We start from the raw sequence: 17,561 nt of genomic DNA on the forward strand, positions 1-17,561 counted from the left end.
TTCAAGTTAATCAAAATACACTGTAAGTAGTTATTTTACATACTAGACTTTGGCCTCAACAATGGAAGGAAGTCAGGTCAGGCGCGGTGGCTCGCGGTGGCTCACGCCTGTAATCCCAGCACTTTGGGAGGCCGAGGCGGGCGGATCACGAGGTCAGGAGATCGAGACCATCCTGGTTAACACGGTGAAACTCCGTCTCTACTAAAAATACAAAAAATTAGCCGGGCGCAGTGGCGGGCCCCTGTAGTCCCAGCTACTCGGGGGGCTGAGGCAGGAGAATGGCGTGAACCCGGGAGGCGGAGCTTGCAGTGAGCCGAGATTGCACCACTGCACTCCAGGCTGGGCAAAAGAGCGAGACCCCGTCTCAAAAAAAAAAAAAAAAAAAAAACAATGGAAGGAAGTCAAAAGTCTGCATTTCTAGGCTGAACGCGGTGGCTCACGCTCGTAATCCCAGCACTTTGGGAGGCTAAGGTGGGCAGATGGCTTGAGGTCAGGAGTTCAAGACCAGCCTGGCCTGCATGGTGAAACCCTGTCTCTACTAAATATACAAAAATTAGCTGTATGTGCTGGCACACGCCTGTAGTCCCAGCTACTCGGGAGGCTGAGGCAGGAGAATCACTTGAACCCAGGAGGCGGCGGTTGCAGTGAGCCAAGATCGCACCACTGCACTCCAGCCTGGGCAATAGAGCGAGACCCCATATCAAAAAAAAAAAAAAAAAAGTCTGTATTTCTAGTATCTGGAACAGTTTGTTCATTTGTTCATTCATTCATTCATTCATTCATTCAACAAATGTTTAATGAGCATCCACCAAGGGCCCAGCATTGTTTTAGGCACTAGGAATTCAGCATGCAACAAAACAGAGTTCCATTTCTATCTTCATAGTTACTATAAATTACATTTCCAGTGGTGGGAGAGGAGACAAAGCATAAAGAAATGGAAAAAATACTGATAATATGGGGCCAGGCGCAGTGGCTCACGCCTGTAATCCCAACACTTTGGGAGGCAGAGGCGGGCGGATCACAAGGTCAGGAGTTGGCCACCAGCCTGGCCAATATGGTGAAACCCTGTCTCTAATAAAAATACAAAAAAAATTAGCTGAGCGTGGTGGTGGGCACCTGTAGTCCCAGCTACTCGGGAGGCTGAGGCAGGAGAATTGCTTGAACCTGGGAGGCAGAGGTTGCAGTGCGCCAAGGTCGTGCCACTGTACTCCAGCCTGGGTGACAGAGCGAGACTCCATCTCAAAAACAAGCAAAAAACTGATAATATGAATGTTATGAAGAAAAATTCATCAGGTAAGGAGTGGTAGCATGAGAATGATCAGGGATTGCTGTTTTATATGGATTGGTAAGGCATCTCTGATAAGGTGACATTTGAGCCAAGATCTGAAGAAAGTAAGGAGGCAACCTAAGTATATACCTGGCAGAAAGAAGAGCATACCAGGCAGAGGAGATAAGTGCAAAGCCCTAAGGTGAGAACATGCTTGGCATAATCAAGCAAAAGGAAGCAGCCCAGAGCGGGTAGAACAAAATCAACTATGGGGAGAGTAGTATGAGATGGCTATTGCAGAAGCAGATCATATAGGGTTTAGTAGCCATAGTAAGGACTTTGAGATGGGGAGCAATTGCAAGAATTTGAACAGAGGAGTAACATGATCTGGTTTGAGTTTTAAATGCATCCTTCTAGCTTCTGTTCAGAGTGGGAGAAAAAAATGAAACGCTACAAGGAGACATAAACAGGAAGATCAGTTAGAAGTATCAGACGTTAAGTGGCAATGTCACCCAGGCAGCAGAGTCTGAAGTTCAGGAGAAAGATTAGGGATAAAGTTGTATTTTCTTGTCTTTTCTTTCTTTCTTTCTTTCTTTCTTTTTTTTTTTTTTTTTTTTTTTTTGAGGCAGAGTCTTACTCTGTCATTCAGGCTGGAGTACAGTGGCTTGATCTCGGCTCACTTCAACCCCCACCTTTCAGGTTCAAGTGATTCTCCCACCCCAGCCTCCCGAGTAGCTGGGACTACAGGCGGGCACCACCATTCCCAGCTAATTTTTATATTTTTAGTAGAGACGGGGTTTTACCACATTGGCCAGGCTGGTCTCAACCTCCTGACCTCAGGTGATCTGCCTGCCTCCGCCTCCCAAAGTGCTGGGATTACAGACGTGAGCCACCACTCCTGGCCTTAAAGCTGTATTTTCAAATCATCAGGTTGTAGATGATATTTAAGACCATGAGGCTGTATGAGGTCACCTGGGGAGGTCTAGCATAATTTCATTTTACTGAAGTATGTTCCTCTTCTTCTCAGCTTGCCTATCTCAGGTTTAGTCTGTGGTTTCTTAAGGAATAGTTTCTCTGGTTGTTCATTTAAATGGTTAAAAAAAAAAAAAAAAAACTTAGCAGATTTAAAGAGAGATCTGCACCTTGCTTCCAAGGTTCACATAGTTTGCCCTGTAGGAGTAAAGAGCATCCTGCCAGCCACAAAGAAGCAAAGCAGGCCTAGGCCTCTGATCCATAAGTAGAGGAATAAGAGTAGGAATTCTTTTTTCATCCTGAAGGCCAGAAAGGGGCTCTAGGCTGGGCATGGTGGCTCATGCCTGTAATCCCTGCAGTTTGGGAGGCTGATGTGAGTGGATTGCTTGATGGCAGATGTTTGGAACCAGCCTGGGCAACATAGGAAGACCCCATCTGTACAAGTTTTTTAAATTAGTCAGGCATGGTGGCACATGCCTGTGATCCCAGATACTCGGGAGGCTGAGGTGGGAGGTGTGCTTGGGCCCAGAAGGTCAAGACTGCAGTGAGCTGTGATTGTGCCGCTGCACTCCAACATGGGCAACACAGAGAGCCCCTGTCTCAAGAAAAAAAGAAAGGTTCTGAATACTCTGATTTCTGAATTCTGAAATAATTTACATTTTAATTTTGGGGGAAGGGCTTGGGGATTCACTTGTAAATCAGAAGCTCCTGGAATAGTTCTTAGAAAAATGAGACAGCAAGATTGAAATTAATTCTGAGGATATACTATGTGTGTGTGTTGCTAGAGAAACAGTAGGTTTAGCTGCTTGTCTGGCATTTTTCCTTTGCCCTGAGATTTATTTAGCTTTGGGATTTCCCCAGAACCATTTATGGACAAGGAAGAGATTAATCGACCTAAAAATGTCCGGAAAAACCTAATGTCTTATGATTGAGAATGCATCTGTAAAAATGTATTTATAAATAGTGGGACTCTATCTGGCCTACTTTGTTAGTAAAAACATGGTTTTAGCAAATGATGTATGGCAGCTGCCTTTTACTGTGTCATTGTATATGCTTCCTGAAGTAGGGTTATCTTTGTATTTGACTCTGTTTAGTAAGGGGTTGTTATAAACTGCACTGTTTGTGTTTCTGTGTCAGACCTGTTTTAAATGCTTATGTGTAGTGAGAATGAAGAGCTTTTCTCCCTTTGCAGAGATTCAAGAAGTCCTGTCTCACAGGACAGCTTTTTTTTTTTTTTTTTTTTTTTTTTTTTGAGACGGAGTCTCGCTCTGTCGCCCGGGCTGGAGTGCAGTGGCACGATCTCCGCTCACTGCAAGCTCTGCCTCCTGGGTTCACGCCATTCTCCTGCCTCAGCCTCTCCGAGTAGCTGGGACTACAGGCGCCCGCCACCACGCCTGGCTAATGTTTTGTATTTTTAGTAGAGACGGGAGTTCACCGTGGTCTCGATTTCCTGACCTCGTGATCCGCCCGCCTCGGCCTTCCAAAGTGCTGGGATTACAAGCGTGAGCCACCGCGCCTGGCCACAGGACAGCTTTTAGCCCTCTGCAGAGGCCGAACCTCCGCTCATTCTCTTGGGAGAAAAAGCTCCACCCTCCAAGTGTTGGTCCAACTTTTCCCAGTTGTTCCTCTAGAAATTTTCCTGTTTAAGCAGGGCGTGGTGGCTCACGCCTGTAATCCCAGCACTTTGGGAGGCCAAGGCTGGCGGATCACAAGGTCAGGAGATCGAGACCATCCTGGCTAACACAGTGAAACCCCATCTCTACTAAAAATGCAAAAAATGAGCCGGGCATGGTGGCGGGCGCCTGTAGTCCCAGCTGCTGGGGAGGCTGAGGCAGGAGAATGGCGTGAACCCGGGAGGCAGAGCTTGCAGTGAGCCAACATCTCGCCACTGCACTCCAGCCTGGGCGACAGAGCAAGACTCCGTCTCAAAAAAAAAAATAAGAAATTTTCCGTTTTAAATCTCACTCTCTCATCCCCTGAAACTCCTTCTCATTGACCTATACAGCCAGGCCCCTCTACTGCATGGTAACTCTCACCTCGCTTCCCCTGTGCCTGCCCTGCTTGTTGTTTACAACATCATGAAGGCATTGACTATTATTTCTCCTTAGTCATTGCTGGGCCACGCTTTGTGGATTGACTTGCCTTAATCTTTCCTAGTTAAATCAGTTGTTCTAATCCTTTAATTGTTACTTGTTTTTTTCTGGAATGTCTCACTGAGCTCCATAAACCCGACTGCCAAATATAGGCATCATCCCTGTCCCGCTGTGGTGCATTGTCTCCCTCACCACTCTCTCCAGTTCACATCATGGTTAATTCAGTGTTAGATTAGATGGTAACCATACATCTGTCTTGGTTTTTAGTTCTGTCACTCTTTTTCTTAACCTGTTAGTTTGTACGTATTTCATATTTTCCGCTGCATAAGTATTTTTCTAAACAATCCTATCTTTTTCTCTTTTCCTCCCAAATTCCCCACCTCTTGGAATCCATTTAAAGGATAAATATCTTCTATATTTGGAGATTTTTGAAGTTAAGATTGTAAACCCATCTCCTTAGACTTTAATCTTATTGTTCATGAGCTCAAAAGAACACAAGTTGAATCAGGTTTGGTTGCCACTGGGTCTTCTAGGAAAAAATGTGAATGTTAAGACAGTACCTATGAAACAATTAATAATATGGCTCTCCCTCCACCCACCTCCACCACCCACATCCCCACATTATGAATTCATGCTGAACCATAGCCTCAAGCTTAGACAGCTCAAGATACTGTCTTTTGGGCGTGACATCAGCCCTCAAATTCCACATGTGTGGTCATTTTAAATACATGGGGCATCATGGGACAACATGAGCCAGAAAAAAGATGAAAAAAGTACACTGGGCAAGTAATGTTGTCCTCTAGTCCAACTGAAGGTCTTCACTTTTGTTAGCTCTGTTCTCCCTGAAAGTTCAAACTTGGTCTTCTGGAAGTTTGTATGTCCTCTTTGAAACTCCAAAATGTCCTGTGGTCAGGTTTGTTAAGTTCCTCTAGAGGCAACAAGCATTGTGCACTTCTAAATCTTAGGTTTGCAGGACACTAGATTAACAATAAGCTTTCACAGTGACTTTCTTTGGCCGGCAGTTTGCATTGTTCTTCCCAAGGATTCTAACCTGTGCTAAAAATGGAGGGAAACCATTTTGGCCAGGTGCAGTGGCTCATACCTGTAATTCCAACACTTTGGGAAGCTGAGATGGTAGGATTGCTTGAGCCCAGGAGTTTGGGGCTGCAGTGAGCCAAGATCATGCCACTGTACTTCAGCCTGGATGACAGAGCAAGACCCTGTCTCAGAAAAGAAAAAGAGAGAGAGAGACAGAAACAGCTTCAAGAAAGAAGACTCACTCTTTCAAATAGTACACATGAAATAATTGACACCATAGAAGTTAGTGATTAAGTGGGGACTTGGACCAAGGTAGGTAGGCAATGCCAAGTATTGTCACTACTGTAGGTTGTGGAGGGAGACTGTTAGGTTACTCCCCACCCCAGCCCATTGCTGTGATCTCAGACCAGTTTCTTCCTTGCTTGTGAGATGGAGGATAGACATAGGATTTTTTTTTTGAGAATTCAGTGAGATATATATGCATACTAGTCTCAGGCTCTTAAGTACCCAACAAATTTTAGCCATTATTATTTCTAATAGGAATCCAGGGGGAAGAGGGATAAGAAAAGAAAAGGAGACATTATTACAGGCAAGAGAAAACAGGGAGAGCTTCCTGGAAGCTTGAACTAAACCTGAAAGGACCAATAAAGAAGAGTTTTGGGATTCTAGTTCAGAGAAACAGCTTGAGCAAAAAGAGGTATACACAAATGTATTATAAGCCAGGACCACTGAAGAGACCCATCTGACTAAAGGGAAAGGGCATATTTGTGCTAGGAAAGAATAGGAAATAAAGTTGGCTCCCTATAGCAGGGCCTGATTATTTAGGAGAGTTTGGACATGGTGGCAGGCACCTGTGATCCCAGCTACTCAGGAGGCTGAGGCAGATGTGTAACTGGCAGAGAGCTGGAGTGGCCCACAGTGGTAGGCAAGGTAGACTGAAGAGGAAAGAGACTGAGATCTAAGAGTCCTGCTGATGTAACAGAGTGCTAATCCAGATGTAGGTTGTGAAGGCCTGGTCTAGAATGGTAACAGTGGGACTGTAGAAAGGACAGGTTCATTTTTGAAGCAGTGGCTGGATTTGGTGACTTGTGATTGGATATAACGGACAACACATGAGATATGAGGGCCATTTTGAACTGGTCCGCCATGTTGGATGGTAGCCTCAAGTGTTGAGGACCGAGGAGTTTGTTTTAGGATCACTTAGTGGTGATACATTTTGTTGTTAATTTGTTTGTTGCTCAGCAAACTAGAAGTCACTTCCAGAGAACCCTTTAAACATTCCATCCCGGGAATTCATGGGCTAGTAAATGACTGTTGATGAGAGCCTGAGAATTCTAGGGAAAGCCATGCCTGTTTCCAAGATAGCCCCAGTGTTTTGTTTTGTTTTGTTTCGTTTTGTTTTATGACACAGTTTCTCTCTTGTCGCCCAGACTGGAGTGCAATGGCATGATCTCAGCTCACTGCACTCTCCGCCTCCTGTGTTCAAGCAGTTCCCCTGCCTCAGCGTCCTGAGTAGCTGGGATCACAGGTGCCTGCCACCACACCTAGCTAATTTTTTTTTTTTTTTTTTTTTTTTTTTTTTGAGACAGAGGCTCACTCTATCGCCCAGGCTGGAGTGCAGTGGTGCGGTGTCGGCTCACTGCAACCTCCGCCTCCCAGGTTCAAGCAATTCCCCTACCTTAGCCTCCCTGGTAGCTGGGATTGCAGGCGCGCACTGCCATACTCAGCTAATTTTTGTATTTTTAGTAGAGATGGGGTTTCACCATGTTAGCCAGGCTGGTCTCCAACTCCTGACCCCAAGTAATCCACCCGCCTTAGCCTCCCAAAGTGATGGGATTACAGGTGTGAGCCACCAAGCCTGGTTAGTTTTTGTATTTTTAGTAGAGATGGGGTTTCACCATGTTGGCCAGGCTGGTCTCAAACTCCTGACCTCAGGTGATCCACCTACCTCAGCTTCCCAAAGTGCTGGGATTACAGGTGTGAGCCACTGCACCTGACCTGTTTTGTTTTGTTTTTGAGACAGGGTATCGCTCTGTCACCCAGGCTGGAGTGCAGTGGTGCAATCTCGGCTCACCGCAACCTCTGCCTCCCAGGCTCAAGCAGTCCTCCCACCTCAGCGTTGTGAAGAGTTGGGAGCAGTGGTGCTTAGTTAGCCAATGTGATCTTGGATAAATTGTCTAGCTCATTTGTGCCTCATTCTCCTAAACTACAAAATATGTGAGTCTTAACAGTATTTAATAATGATGATTATGGGATTTTTTTTCTCAGCACAAATAACAGTGATAATTCTGGGATTTAAATGAGTTAATGCACTTAGAACAATGCACTATAAGTGTTAACCGTTAATGTCATTAATGTACTAAACACTACATTTTAACTATTAATATTATTGCCACTCTCTTTTTAAGTGAAAACTGAAAAAAATAAAACAGGAGCATGTATCTTTTGCTCAGGGCATGTGAAGGAACAGCTTTGTATCTTCTAAGAAGATGTATCTTAGTTCAATATCATAGAAAGGAATCAGACCCTACTGACACCAAACTATTGCAAACAGACAATTGGCTGGGTCACTCTCAGAATTTCTGGTCCTTCCCTAAGAGTGCTTCAGTTTTTGCTATATTCTATACAGGTGATTTTCTATGATAGCGACTGGAACCCCACTGTGGACCAGCAGGCCATGGACAGGGCCCACCGCTTAGGGCAGACAAAGCAGGTTACCGTGTATCGGCTCATCTGTAAAGGCACCATTGAAGAACGCATTCTGCAAAGAGCCAAGGAGAAGAGTGAGGTAAGCACAAGGGAAAGAAATTCCTACACTGGTGGAGCAAACAGAAAGTCCAACCACATTGAATGCATTGAGACTATTTAAAACTCTTGCCTTTCCTTGGTCCTGACGAAACTACAATTTCTTCTGAATAGAAAATAAAATCAGATCCCATGCAATAGCAGTCTTGACTTCCCTGGCCATGCCTCATTCCCTTTCCCCTAGAATGGTTTCCATAGCCTGGATCCAGCTGTTGTTCTTGTGGAGACTGACACCAGTAATGGCCTCTTGCATTCAGAGGAAGAAGGATTGACATTTTTGAGTTCCTATCCTAGTACTCTCAGCTTATCTGCCTCTGAATTGTATGCCAAATTTGTTAGTTATTTTTTGTTTTTTTCCATCCTGATTCAGTAGCCTTAGATTTTCTAGTTAGCAGTTAGCAGTTCCAAGCAAAGAAGTTACTGTTTTCCTTCTGTCGGACAAATAATCTGGATGAGCCAGTCAGATGAACTGAAATGAAAAGGGAGAAAAGAAGAAATAGGAAACCAGAGGCCTCCCCTGAGGAGTGGGTTGAGAACGATGTGTATCTTTTTCTGGATATTTGCCATAAGGGAATGGATGCCTGGAGGTGACATTTTGATCTGCTTTGGTGTAGATTCAGCGGATGGTGATTTCAGGTGGGAACTTCAAACCAGATACCTTGAAACCCAAAGAGGTGGTTAGTCTTCTTCTAGATGACGAAGAGTTGGAGAAGAAACGTATGTACTCTAAACCTCTATACACTCCCCTCATGTATCTGAGAATGGAAGAGGTACTTGGCTGTGTGCCAAGGGTAGGCAACGCCAAAGGCTGTATTTAGGGAAAGTATTTTTGTGCTCATATTTTATATAAAAACTCAAACAAGAATGTGTTGTAGGCCAGGCATGGTGGCTCACGCCTCTAATTCCAGCACTTTGGGAGGCCAAGGTGGGCAGATCACCTGAGGTCAGGAGTTTGAGACCAGCCTGGCCAATGTTGTGAAACTCCACCTCTACTAAAAATACAAAAAAATTAGTTCGGCATGGTAGCGGGCACCTGTAATTCCAGCACTTTGGGAGGCCAAGGCAGGAGAATTGCTTGAACCCAGGAGGTGGAGATTGCAGTGAGCTGAGATCGTGCCATTGCACTCCAGCCTGGGCAACAAGAGTGAAACTCCGTCTTTAAAAAAAAAAAAACAACCACAAGATGGCTCACACCTGTAATCCCAGCACTTTGGGAGGCCGAGGCAGGTGGATCACGAGGTCAGGAGTTCCAAGACTAGCCTGGCAAACCTGGTGAAACCCCGTCTCTACTAAAAATACAAACATTAGTCGGGCGTGGTGGTGGGCACGTGTAATCCCAGCTACTCGGGAGGCTGAGGCAGGAGAATCCCTTGAAGCTGGGAGGCAGAGGTTGCAGTGAGCCAAGATCGTGCCATTGCACTCCAGCCTGGACAAGAGCAAGACTGCATCTCAAAAAAAAAAAAAGCGTTGTGGAGTAGAAGGCAAAATTTATGTGTATTTTAAAGGTAAATGTGGCTTCAAATAATGTAGCTTGCACAAGGAAGGCACCTGACTCCTTAGCAGTAATGAATTTGCTCTTCTGCCCAGAAAAATGTTTTTATGTAAAAGTTGGAGAAGCACGCAGCTATAACCATACAAACCCTCCTCCCATGTGTTTTCTGGCTTTTGAGAGCATTGGGTTTCAGATTCATCCTGTGAACCTCTGAAGCCTTCCACAGCATTACAGCAGAAAATAAGTTCATATTTGCCAGCACCTTCTAAAACCTTTCAGAACTCTACAGCCATGCTCAATGTGTGCAAAGCAGAGATATTAAAAGGCTGAAATGAAAAAGGGAAAAAGAATAACATGAGGAAAGGCCTATAATAATTTTTTTTTGAGACAGAGTTTCGCTGTGTTGCCCAGGCTGGAGTGCAGTGGCACAATCTTGGCTCACCACAACCTCCATTTCCTGGGCTCAGGCAGTCCTCCTGACTCAGCCTCTAGGGTAGCTGGGACCCAGGCGCATACCACTGTGCCTGGCTAATTTTTGTATTTTTATAGAGATGGGGTTTCACCATGTTGGCCCGGCTGGTCTCAAGCTCCTGGGCTTAAACCATCAGCCTGCCCCAGCCTCCCAAAGTGCTAGGATTACAGACGTGAGTCACCACACCGAGCCAGCCCATAATACTTAAATAGAGTGTGGTTTAAGCCCAAAGTTGAGAATCCAAGTTAGAAAACCACTGGTTATCTGCCTTAAACAGATAGAAGTGATACCTTGGAAAATAAACATCAGGGGATATGGCCACCTTAATTAGGAGAGTGAGGATCATGATTACCACAGGTGCTCCATCAGGTCTTAATTTATTTTCTTGATAGTGAGGCTGCGGCAGGAAGAGAAACGGCAGCAGGAGGAAACCAACCGAGTGAAAGAGCGCAAGCGGAAGCGGGAAAAGTATGCGGAGAAGGTATCTCCAGCCTGGAATGGTGGATAGGGGCTAATGGGGCCTGGGGTGCTTACCAAAAAGGCTTTGGGGTACATGGCTTCTCATCTTGGTTACTGGTTGCTATCAAGCTCCAGCTGTGTATGATCAGCTACATTTCTGGGCTGACTCATGCTTTGCTCCGGAGAAATGTGGCCTTGGTAGATCTGTACTCCCCACACAAACTCACCCTTACAGTGGTCACAGTTTAATTATGGAAACCATTTGTCAGGGCTGTTACAAAGCGTGTAAGGCTAAAATGTGACTAAGATCAGCATTACTTACTTATATTATTAGGCTCCGTAGAATCTTAGAAAGGGCCAAAGAGGTCATGAGATCCAAAACCTACCATAATTCTGCTAGTGTACCTCTCAGTGTCATCTGTCACTAGAAAAATAAACCCCCGTCTTATTTCTAAATGTCTGTCCATCTCTTTTTCTCCAGTTCACACCAAGGATTTGAACTGTCTTAAAAACAAAAACAGATATGTAGAAAATATATTGAAAGCATTGGCCCTCTCTTTTGTGGGACTGCATTCAGTCAGCCTCAATAAGTGTTGGATGTGCCAGCGGCTGGTGAGGCTCTTCGCCCCATGAGGATCAGGGTTGGTGTGGCTCTGGTTCAGTGTGACTGCCCCAACTTTAAACTCTATTATTGTGTCAGATATTCATAAGCTCTTTTTTTTTTTTTTTCTTTTGAGCCGGGGTCCAATTTCTGGGCTCAAGCAATCCTCCCACCTCAGCCTCCTAAGTAGTTGGAATTATAGGCATGTGCCACAGTACTCGACTGAAATACACATAAACTCCTATTTAGCTATCCCTTCTTCCTTATGCAGTTTTTCTTCCTTAAAAATATGCTAATTGAGAAGTTTATAAACTAAAGAATAAAAGTTCTGTTATCCGTTTCTTCCCAAATCCCGCTTTTCTTTTGGGGTACATCCTCACGTTCTCCATATTTATCCGTGTGTTCCCAGAAGAAAAAGGAAGATGAATTGGATGGGAAAAGGAGAAAAGAGGGTGTGAACCTGGTGATCCCATTTGTTCCCTCGGCTGATAACTCCAACCTCTCTGCTGACGGAGATGACTCCTTCATTAGCGTGGACTCAGCCATGCCAAGCCCTTTCAGTGAGGTGAGGCTCCTTTTAGATGCCTGCATCACAGCAGTAAGGAGTGTCCTGACCGTATAGCAGGGACACACTGCTGGGCAGTCTTTGCTTCTCCTGGAGCTCTCCAGCCTTGTTAAAGTAGGTTGCACATGAGGTCTGTAAGGAGAAAAACAAATGAGGACAGGTTGGTTTCTCAGAAGCCAAAGCAGCCTCAACTGTGAAGCATGTTCCTAGCTGGGTGCAAGGCCATGGGCGGTGAGCACAGGGAGTAGTAATGATCTTAACCCTTCCTCTTCTAGATCTCCATCAGCAGTGAGCTGCACACTGGCTCCATTCCCCTGGACGAGAGCAGCAGTGACATGCTGGTCATTGTGGATGACCCAGCCTCCTCAGCCCCTCAGTCTCGAGCTACCAACTCTCCCGCATCCATAACAGGCTCCGTCTCAGATACCATGAATGGTAATTGCTGCTGTCTTGTACAGCTTGGGCCTGGTCCATTGCCCAGCACTGGTTTGGTTGTGGGTAAGGTCCTGATTCCTTCTAGGATAATGGTATTATTATTCTTTCAATAGCTTTGTCAAGTGAAATGAAGAAACGAGGTTTAGGGAAAGCAAAATAATAACTTTATAAAGATTTAAAACTTGTTGTTTTCCAGTCATCCCCAACTTTCAGATTCACCATTATTTTTGCTAATTTTTAATTAATGTTAGCTTTTCTGGGCCTTTCCTCACTTTGCTGTGTGGGGCCTAGTGTTGCTGCCATTTCTTCGGGAGCTCTGGGTTCAAAACTCAAGGGTAAAATTTGACTCTCCAAGGCAAGAGCACATTAGAGTGTGCAGATGAGTCCCAGGTAGCAAGTCACTTCCCTTTGTAATGGACAAATTTAAAGAGGAAACTCAGGAGTAATGTAACTAGTCTTCAGAATGAAAAGCAGCTTGAGGAGTTAGGATGTTTTCATTGTTTAGAATTCTTAGTATTCTGTGTGACTCAGTGGTCTAGCCATTATTAAGTGGAGACATAGACCTCCTCATGGGTCCTAAAACAAACACCCTAAGAACCCGCTTTCCCTGTCAGGAGAAGATGATGTTAACATCTTGGAGAGATTCACTTTTTTTTTTGTTTTTTTACCCCTTTTGGCCCATTTGTTCCCACAGGAATTTCCATTCAGGAAATGCCAGCTGCAGGACGTGGTCACTCAGCCCGAAGCCGAGGCCGCCCCAAAGGTTCAGGAAGCACAGCCAAAGGAGCAGGGAAGGGCCGGAGCCGAAAGTCCACGGCAGGCAGTGCTGCTGCAATGGCAGGAGCCAAAGCCGGGGCTGCAGCGGCCTCTGCAGCTGCCTATGCTGCATACGGGTACAACGTGTCTAAAGGTACAGAAGCCCAGGGTGGCTGCAGACTTTGTTCTGGTCAGAGACAGTCTAGAAATACTGTCAGGTAGAACATGTAGGAAACTCTCAAGCCGGGAGCTTTCTTCCTAGAGCCCCAATTGGGGTTCTTCTTCTTTGTAATAAGCACTGTTGACTCACCCCTTGCCCTCCTGATGGTACAGGGCTGTCTGTGGATTGGAAGTAGCTGTAAAAAGAGAGAACTGAATTGTGAACTGTACTACTTTAAACATTCTGAATTTTTCTTGCTTTGGGGATTTGTTTTCTTCCTAGGCTTTTATTTCTGAGATCCACATTTTAGTAATCTAAATTAGCATAGTTAACATTCATTCAGCTGTGTGATTTATCACCTAGATATGAGGCACCTGCTGTGTGCATAGCCGTATACCACATGGGCCGGGCACAGTGGCTCACACCTGTAATCCCAACACTTCGGGAGACTAAGGCAGGCAAATCACTTGAGGCCAGGAGTTCAAGACCAGCCTGGCCAACATGATGAAACCCTGTCTTTACCAAAAAACACAAAAAATTAGCTGGGCATGGTGGCGTGCACCTGTAGTCCCAGCTACTTGGGAGGCTGAGGCACAAGAATTGACTGAACCCTGGAGGTGGAGGTTTCAGTGCACCGAGATCACGTCACTGCACTCCAGCCTGGGTGACAGAGCAAGACTCTCTCAAAAAATAAAAAATATAAAAAGGAGTATTCCACATGGACCTTGCTCCTGAGTGTATAATAGCAATGAGAAGGGGAAGCCATGCATGCAGTACGCTTAACAGCAATCCATGGCAAAATACAGGGGAATTAAAAGAAAGCAGCCACGGTGGTTGTAGATCAGGAGGAGAGGGAACCATGGGACTGCTGGTAAGTTACCTGTCTGTATTCAAAAGGGAGGAGAAGAATGAGGAAGGATTTGGACTGGTGACAGAGTTGGCAGTGGCCAAGGCATATTGGGAGTCACTGAGCAGGTTAGGTTCCACTGAAGAGGAGCAGTAGGAGTCAAGGTTGGAAACACATGGCGAGGCCTGCTGGGCAGGAGCTTAGCGGATGTGTGACAAGGGGCTGCAGACAGTTTGAGAAAAAAAGTGGCTGTTGTGCCCGTGATATGTGAAGGATGATTGTAGCTATAAAGTATAGGACATTTGAGTGTGGTGAGAAAGAGAGAGCCACTTACAGACCTTTTTTCCCATTCAATACATGGGCTTAGAATACTAAGCTCATAGTTGTAGCAAGTAAAGGCATACTTGTATAGAAAGTGCTTGGAGTGTAGTAATTGCTCAGTAATTGTTAGTTTACTTGCCTTTTCTCCTACTGCAGGAATCTCAGCTTTCATTTATTGGTTCTTCCAGGAAATATGAAGTATGATAGAGGAAATATGAAGTATAATAGCCTCGCCCAGTGTTTCTTAGCCCTTTGCCAACTTATCACATCCTTGGAAAACAACAGTCATGCCAGTAGTCAAGGCTGCCGTGGCAGGGTCTCACCAATGGCTGCGGCATTGCATATACTCATGAGGGTTTCTCCTCAGAACCTGCACTGAGCAGAGGGCGGGAAGGGTGAGGGAGATAGAAGGGGTAGGGCAGCACAAGAAAAACCAGCAGTGCTTGGCAACTAGAAATGGAAATCAAGGGAAAGGAGTGGTTCAGAGAGCACCTGCGGTTCCACTGTGGATGAGGAGAGAGACATGTCTGCCCATCAAGCACTTAGAGTTCTTTTTTGGAAAGTAAAACCAGTACATATGAAACAATTGAAGAATCATATTAGACAATGTGTTACCACATGTAAGTGGATTTGGCTCATGTAGGAAAAAGGGAAGTTCACTTGCCCTGGGAGTCATCACTGAAGATGGGGGATTTGAGCTATGCCCTTGAAGTGACACAGGCCTTGGAGAGCAGGGGTGGCCATTGCCAGCACAAGGAGAACTATGAATATAGACACAGGATAGAGAGTGGTCAGCCTTGTACCCTCTGGCCCGACTTACTGGAGAGTAGCAGGAGCATGAAATTGAAAAGGAAACATCACATGCGATGTCACAAGAAAGAAGAAAAGAAAAACCTGTTTGTGCCTAGTAAGTTACAGCTCTCATCCTGTAACCTTGGTGTCTCAGATTGTAAAATGCGTGCTCTATCTAGAGTGTCAAGATGGACATTTTACCATCTGTGGATGAAGTAGTATGGAGAGGGTTGGGTAGGTATCGTTTTCTCTTAAAAATCTGTCCCTCTTACTGAAAAGACAGTTGACAGGAAGAGCAAGCAAACATACCAAGAAGAAGTTAGCAAGGAGTGGCAGGGAGGAATTGCCCACCACTTCTCCTCCAGCTCAGACTCTGGTAACCAAGGCCACAGGCTCCAAGGAAGCTCACACGGGACTGGTGCTTACGTTCTTGTCTCTCTCCGTCCCCACAGGAATCTCCGCCAGCAGTCCTCTGCAGACATCCCTTGTTCGGCCTGCTGGCCTTGCTGACTTTGGACCTTCAAGCGCCTCTTCTCCTTTGAGTTCCCCTTTGAGCAAGGGAAATAATGTTCCTGGGACTCCCAAGAACCTCCACATGACCAGCAGCCTAGCCCCAGACTCTCTGGTCCGGAAGCAGGGCAAAGGCACCAACCCCTCTGGAGGACGGTAACCATCTGGGCTCTCCGACTTCCTTCAACCAAACCAGGGCTAGAGTCCTGACCTACCAGTGGTCTTTGGATGGCTTGCCCCATGCAGCATCTTCCATCCTGAGTCAGAAGTGGAAATGTCCAGCAAGGGAAGGACAGGCAGGTGGATGGTGTGAGCACTTTTATCATCTGTGTCTCATCAGGAGCATCTGGGGTGCCTATAGGAGGAAGGCACAGGGCAGGGATCAGCTGCACTGTATCTCAAGTGAACTGCATAGCCAAGTCTTAAACCTCTCACGGGGCAAGCCTGACATAGACCCCCTTTAGATGCTCAGGCACACTGTTTCCATCCCCATTCCACTCTTTGGCTCTGACACATCCCTTGCAAAGTCTCCGCAGGTGCTGTGAAGAGCCTTCCATGGTAGAGATTTCTCTTACGATTGTGATTTCTCATAGGGCTAGTAAGGGAGGAGATTGTGTACCTGTTGTCCACAGTCTTCAGGCAGCAACCCAGGTCTCTGAACCCCATTTGCCAGAGTGTCATCATTGAAGAGAGCAGTGACTGCGAGAGATGGTGGAGGCTGCTAAGCATGACAGAGGCTAGAGGAAGTGTATCCACAGGCAGTTGTGTTCCCAGCAATTCCTCCCCTGTCCTGCATGGTTCACACCAAGAGAACCTTCAGATCCTACCAGCAACAGTAGCACCTTCCACCCAGGGGACTCCCAGAAGCCAGTAAAGAGACCAGGAGCCACTTCAATCAGCAGGACAGCCTCACTGCCCCTCTTGCAGACTCCCCTTTGCCCATTCTGAATGCACAGTCTCCCTGCTCATGTCCTTCAGCCCCCTGCTTGGCTGTATGCACTGTCTGTATTGCACTGAGAGAGGAAGGGACAGCAGGAGTGAGGTGGAGAGGGCGGAGGGAGGGGGCAGGCTCGGCACCCGCCCTCCCAGCCCGGCCAGCCGGAGCTTGCTGCCCTCCAGCAGAGACAGAGGGGCAGTGTTTGCATGGGAGGTGTTTCTGCCTGCCCCTGCCTGATGCCCCTGGTGGAGTAGGTACCTCTGGGCGGGCAAGCCTCTAATTTGCACACCTGAAAATCGCGGAATTGAATTTAGATAGATGATTTTTAAAACTTTTTTTTGGAGTAGGGGGCATAGGGGAATCATTTAATTTAAATCATTAAGATTCCCCTGCTCAAACCCAGACTCCTATGTACAGATGCTATTTAGAGGGAATCAGAAAAATGCCAAGCCTTTTTTCTCTTTGAATGTGCTGTCTATTTTTATAACTGAACTTGTACATATGTATAAAGAGAGACACATCTTCCTTTTACTAACTGGATAAAAAAAATCTTAAATAAAATGGAGTGAGATAATTTTATGTAAATTGAGGTGTCTGTGGTCTTTGCAGCTGCCTCTCCTTGGAGGCAAACTAGAGCCCTTGGTGGATGTGGGAGGATACAGGGAAAGCAGAGCCCTCGCCTGTGATCAGAGAGGACGGGTTGGTGGGACAAGGAGTGGACTGTGGGTGTTTCCTCAGTAGCAGAATTGATTGGGCTTATGAATTTGCCTCTGGCCATCAGAAAGGAAGCTTGACCGAGTGTCTGACATGCAGCGGTCAAGGCCCTTGTCTCCATGGTGGGCTCTTTATGACTCAGGACTTAGACCCCAGGACTGAGGTGTGGGCGGCTTGGCCTGGGCGCCACTAAGCAGAGCTACGTAGTGGTCATCTTAATAGTGACAGTGTTCTCAAAGTTAGCTGCACTCTTAAGAATCATGAGGCCGGGCGCGGTGGCTCACGCTTGTAATCCCAGCACTTTGGGAGGCCAAGGCGGGCGGAT

General features: G+C 46.1%; 1 protein-coding gene across 2 annotated transcripts in view; it reads left to right on the top strand.

The window, feature by feature from the left end:
• Window positions 1–17,107, top strand: part of INO80 (INO80 complex ATPase subunit) — a 139,151-nt gene extending 122,044 nt beyond the window's left edge. The window contains exons 30-36 of one of the 2 annotated variants that reach the window (XM_030814281.1): window positions 8,000–8,158; window positions 8,790–8,892; window positions 10,532–10,620; window positions 11,612–11,764; window positions 12,040–12,199; window positions 12,894–13,109; window positions 15,528–17,107. In XM_030814281.1, coding sequence (XP_030670141.1) covers window positions 8,000–8,158; window positions 8,790–8,892; window positions 10,532–10,620; window positions 11,612–11,764; window positions 12,040–12,199; window positions 12,894–13,109; window positions 15,528–15,745 — 1,098 coding nt within the window. In that variant the 3' untranslated portion in view covers window positions 15,746–17,107. Of the gene's footprint in view, window positions 1–7,999; window positions 8,159–8,789; window positions 8,893–10,531; window positions 10,621–11,608; window positions 11,765–12,039; window positions 12,200–12,893; window positions 13,110–15,527 lie in introns of both variants that reach the window. The other variant, XM_030814280.1, reaches the window with a different exon arrangement.
• The last annotated feature ends 454 nt before the right edge of the window (window positions 17,108–17,561 follow it).

The sequence above is a fragment of the Nomascus leucogenys genome, chromosome 6, assembly GCF_006542625.1.
Source record: "Nomascus leucogenys isolate Asia chromosome 6, Asia_NLE_v1, whole genome shotgun sequence".
Lineage (NCBI taxonomy): Eukaryota > Metazoa > Chordata > Mammalia > Primates > Hylobatidae > Nomascus > Nomascus leucogenys.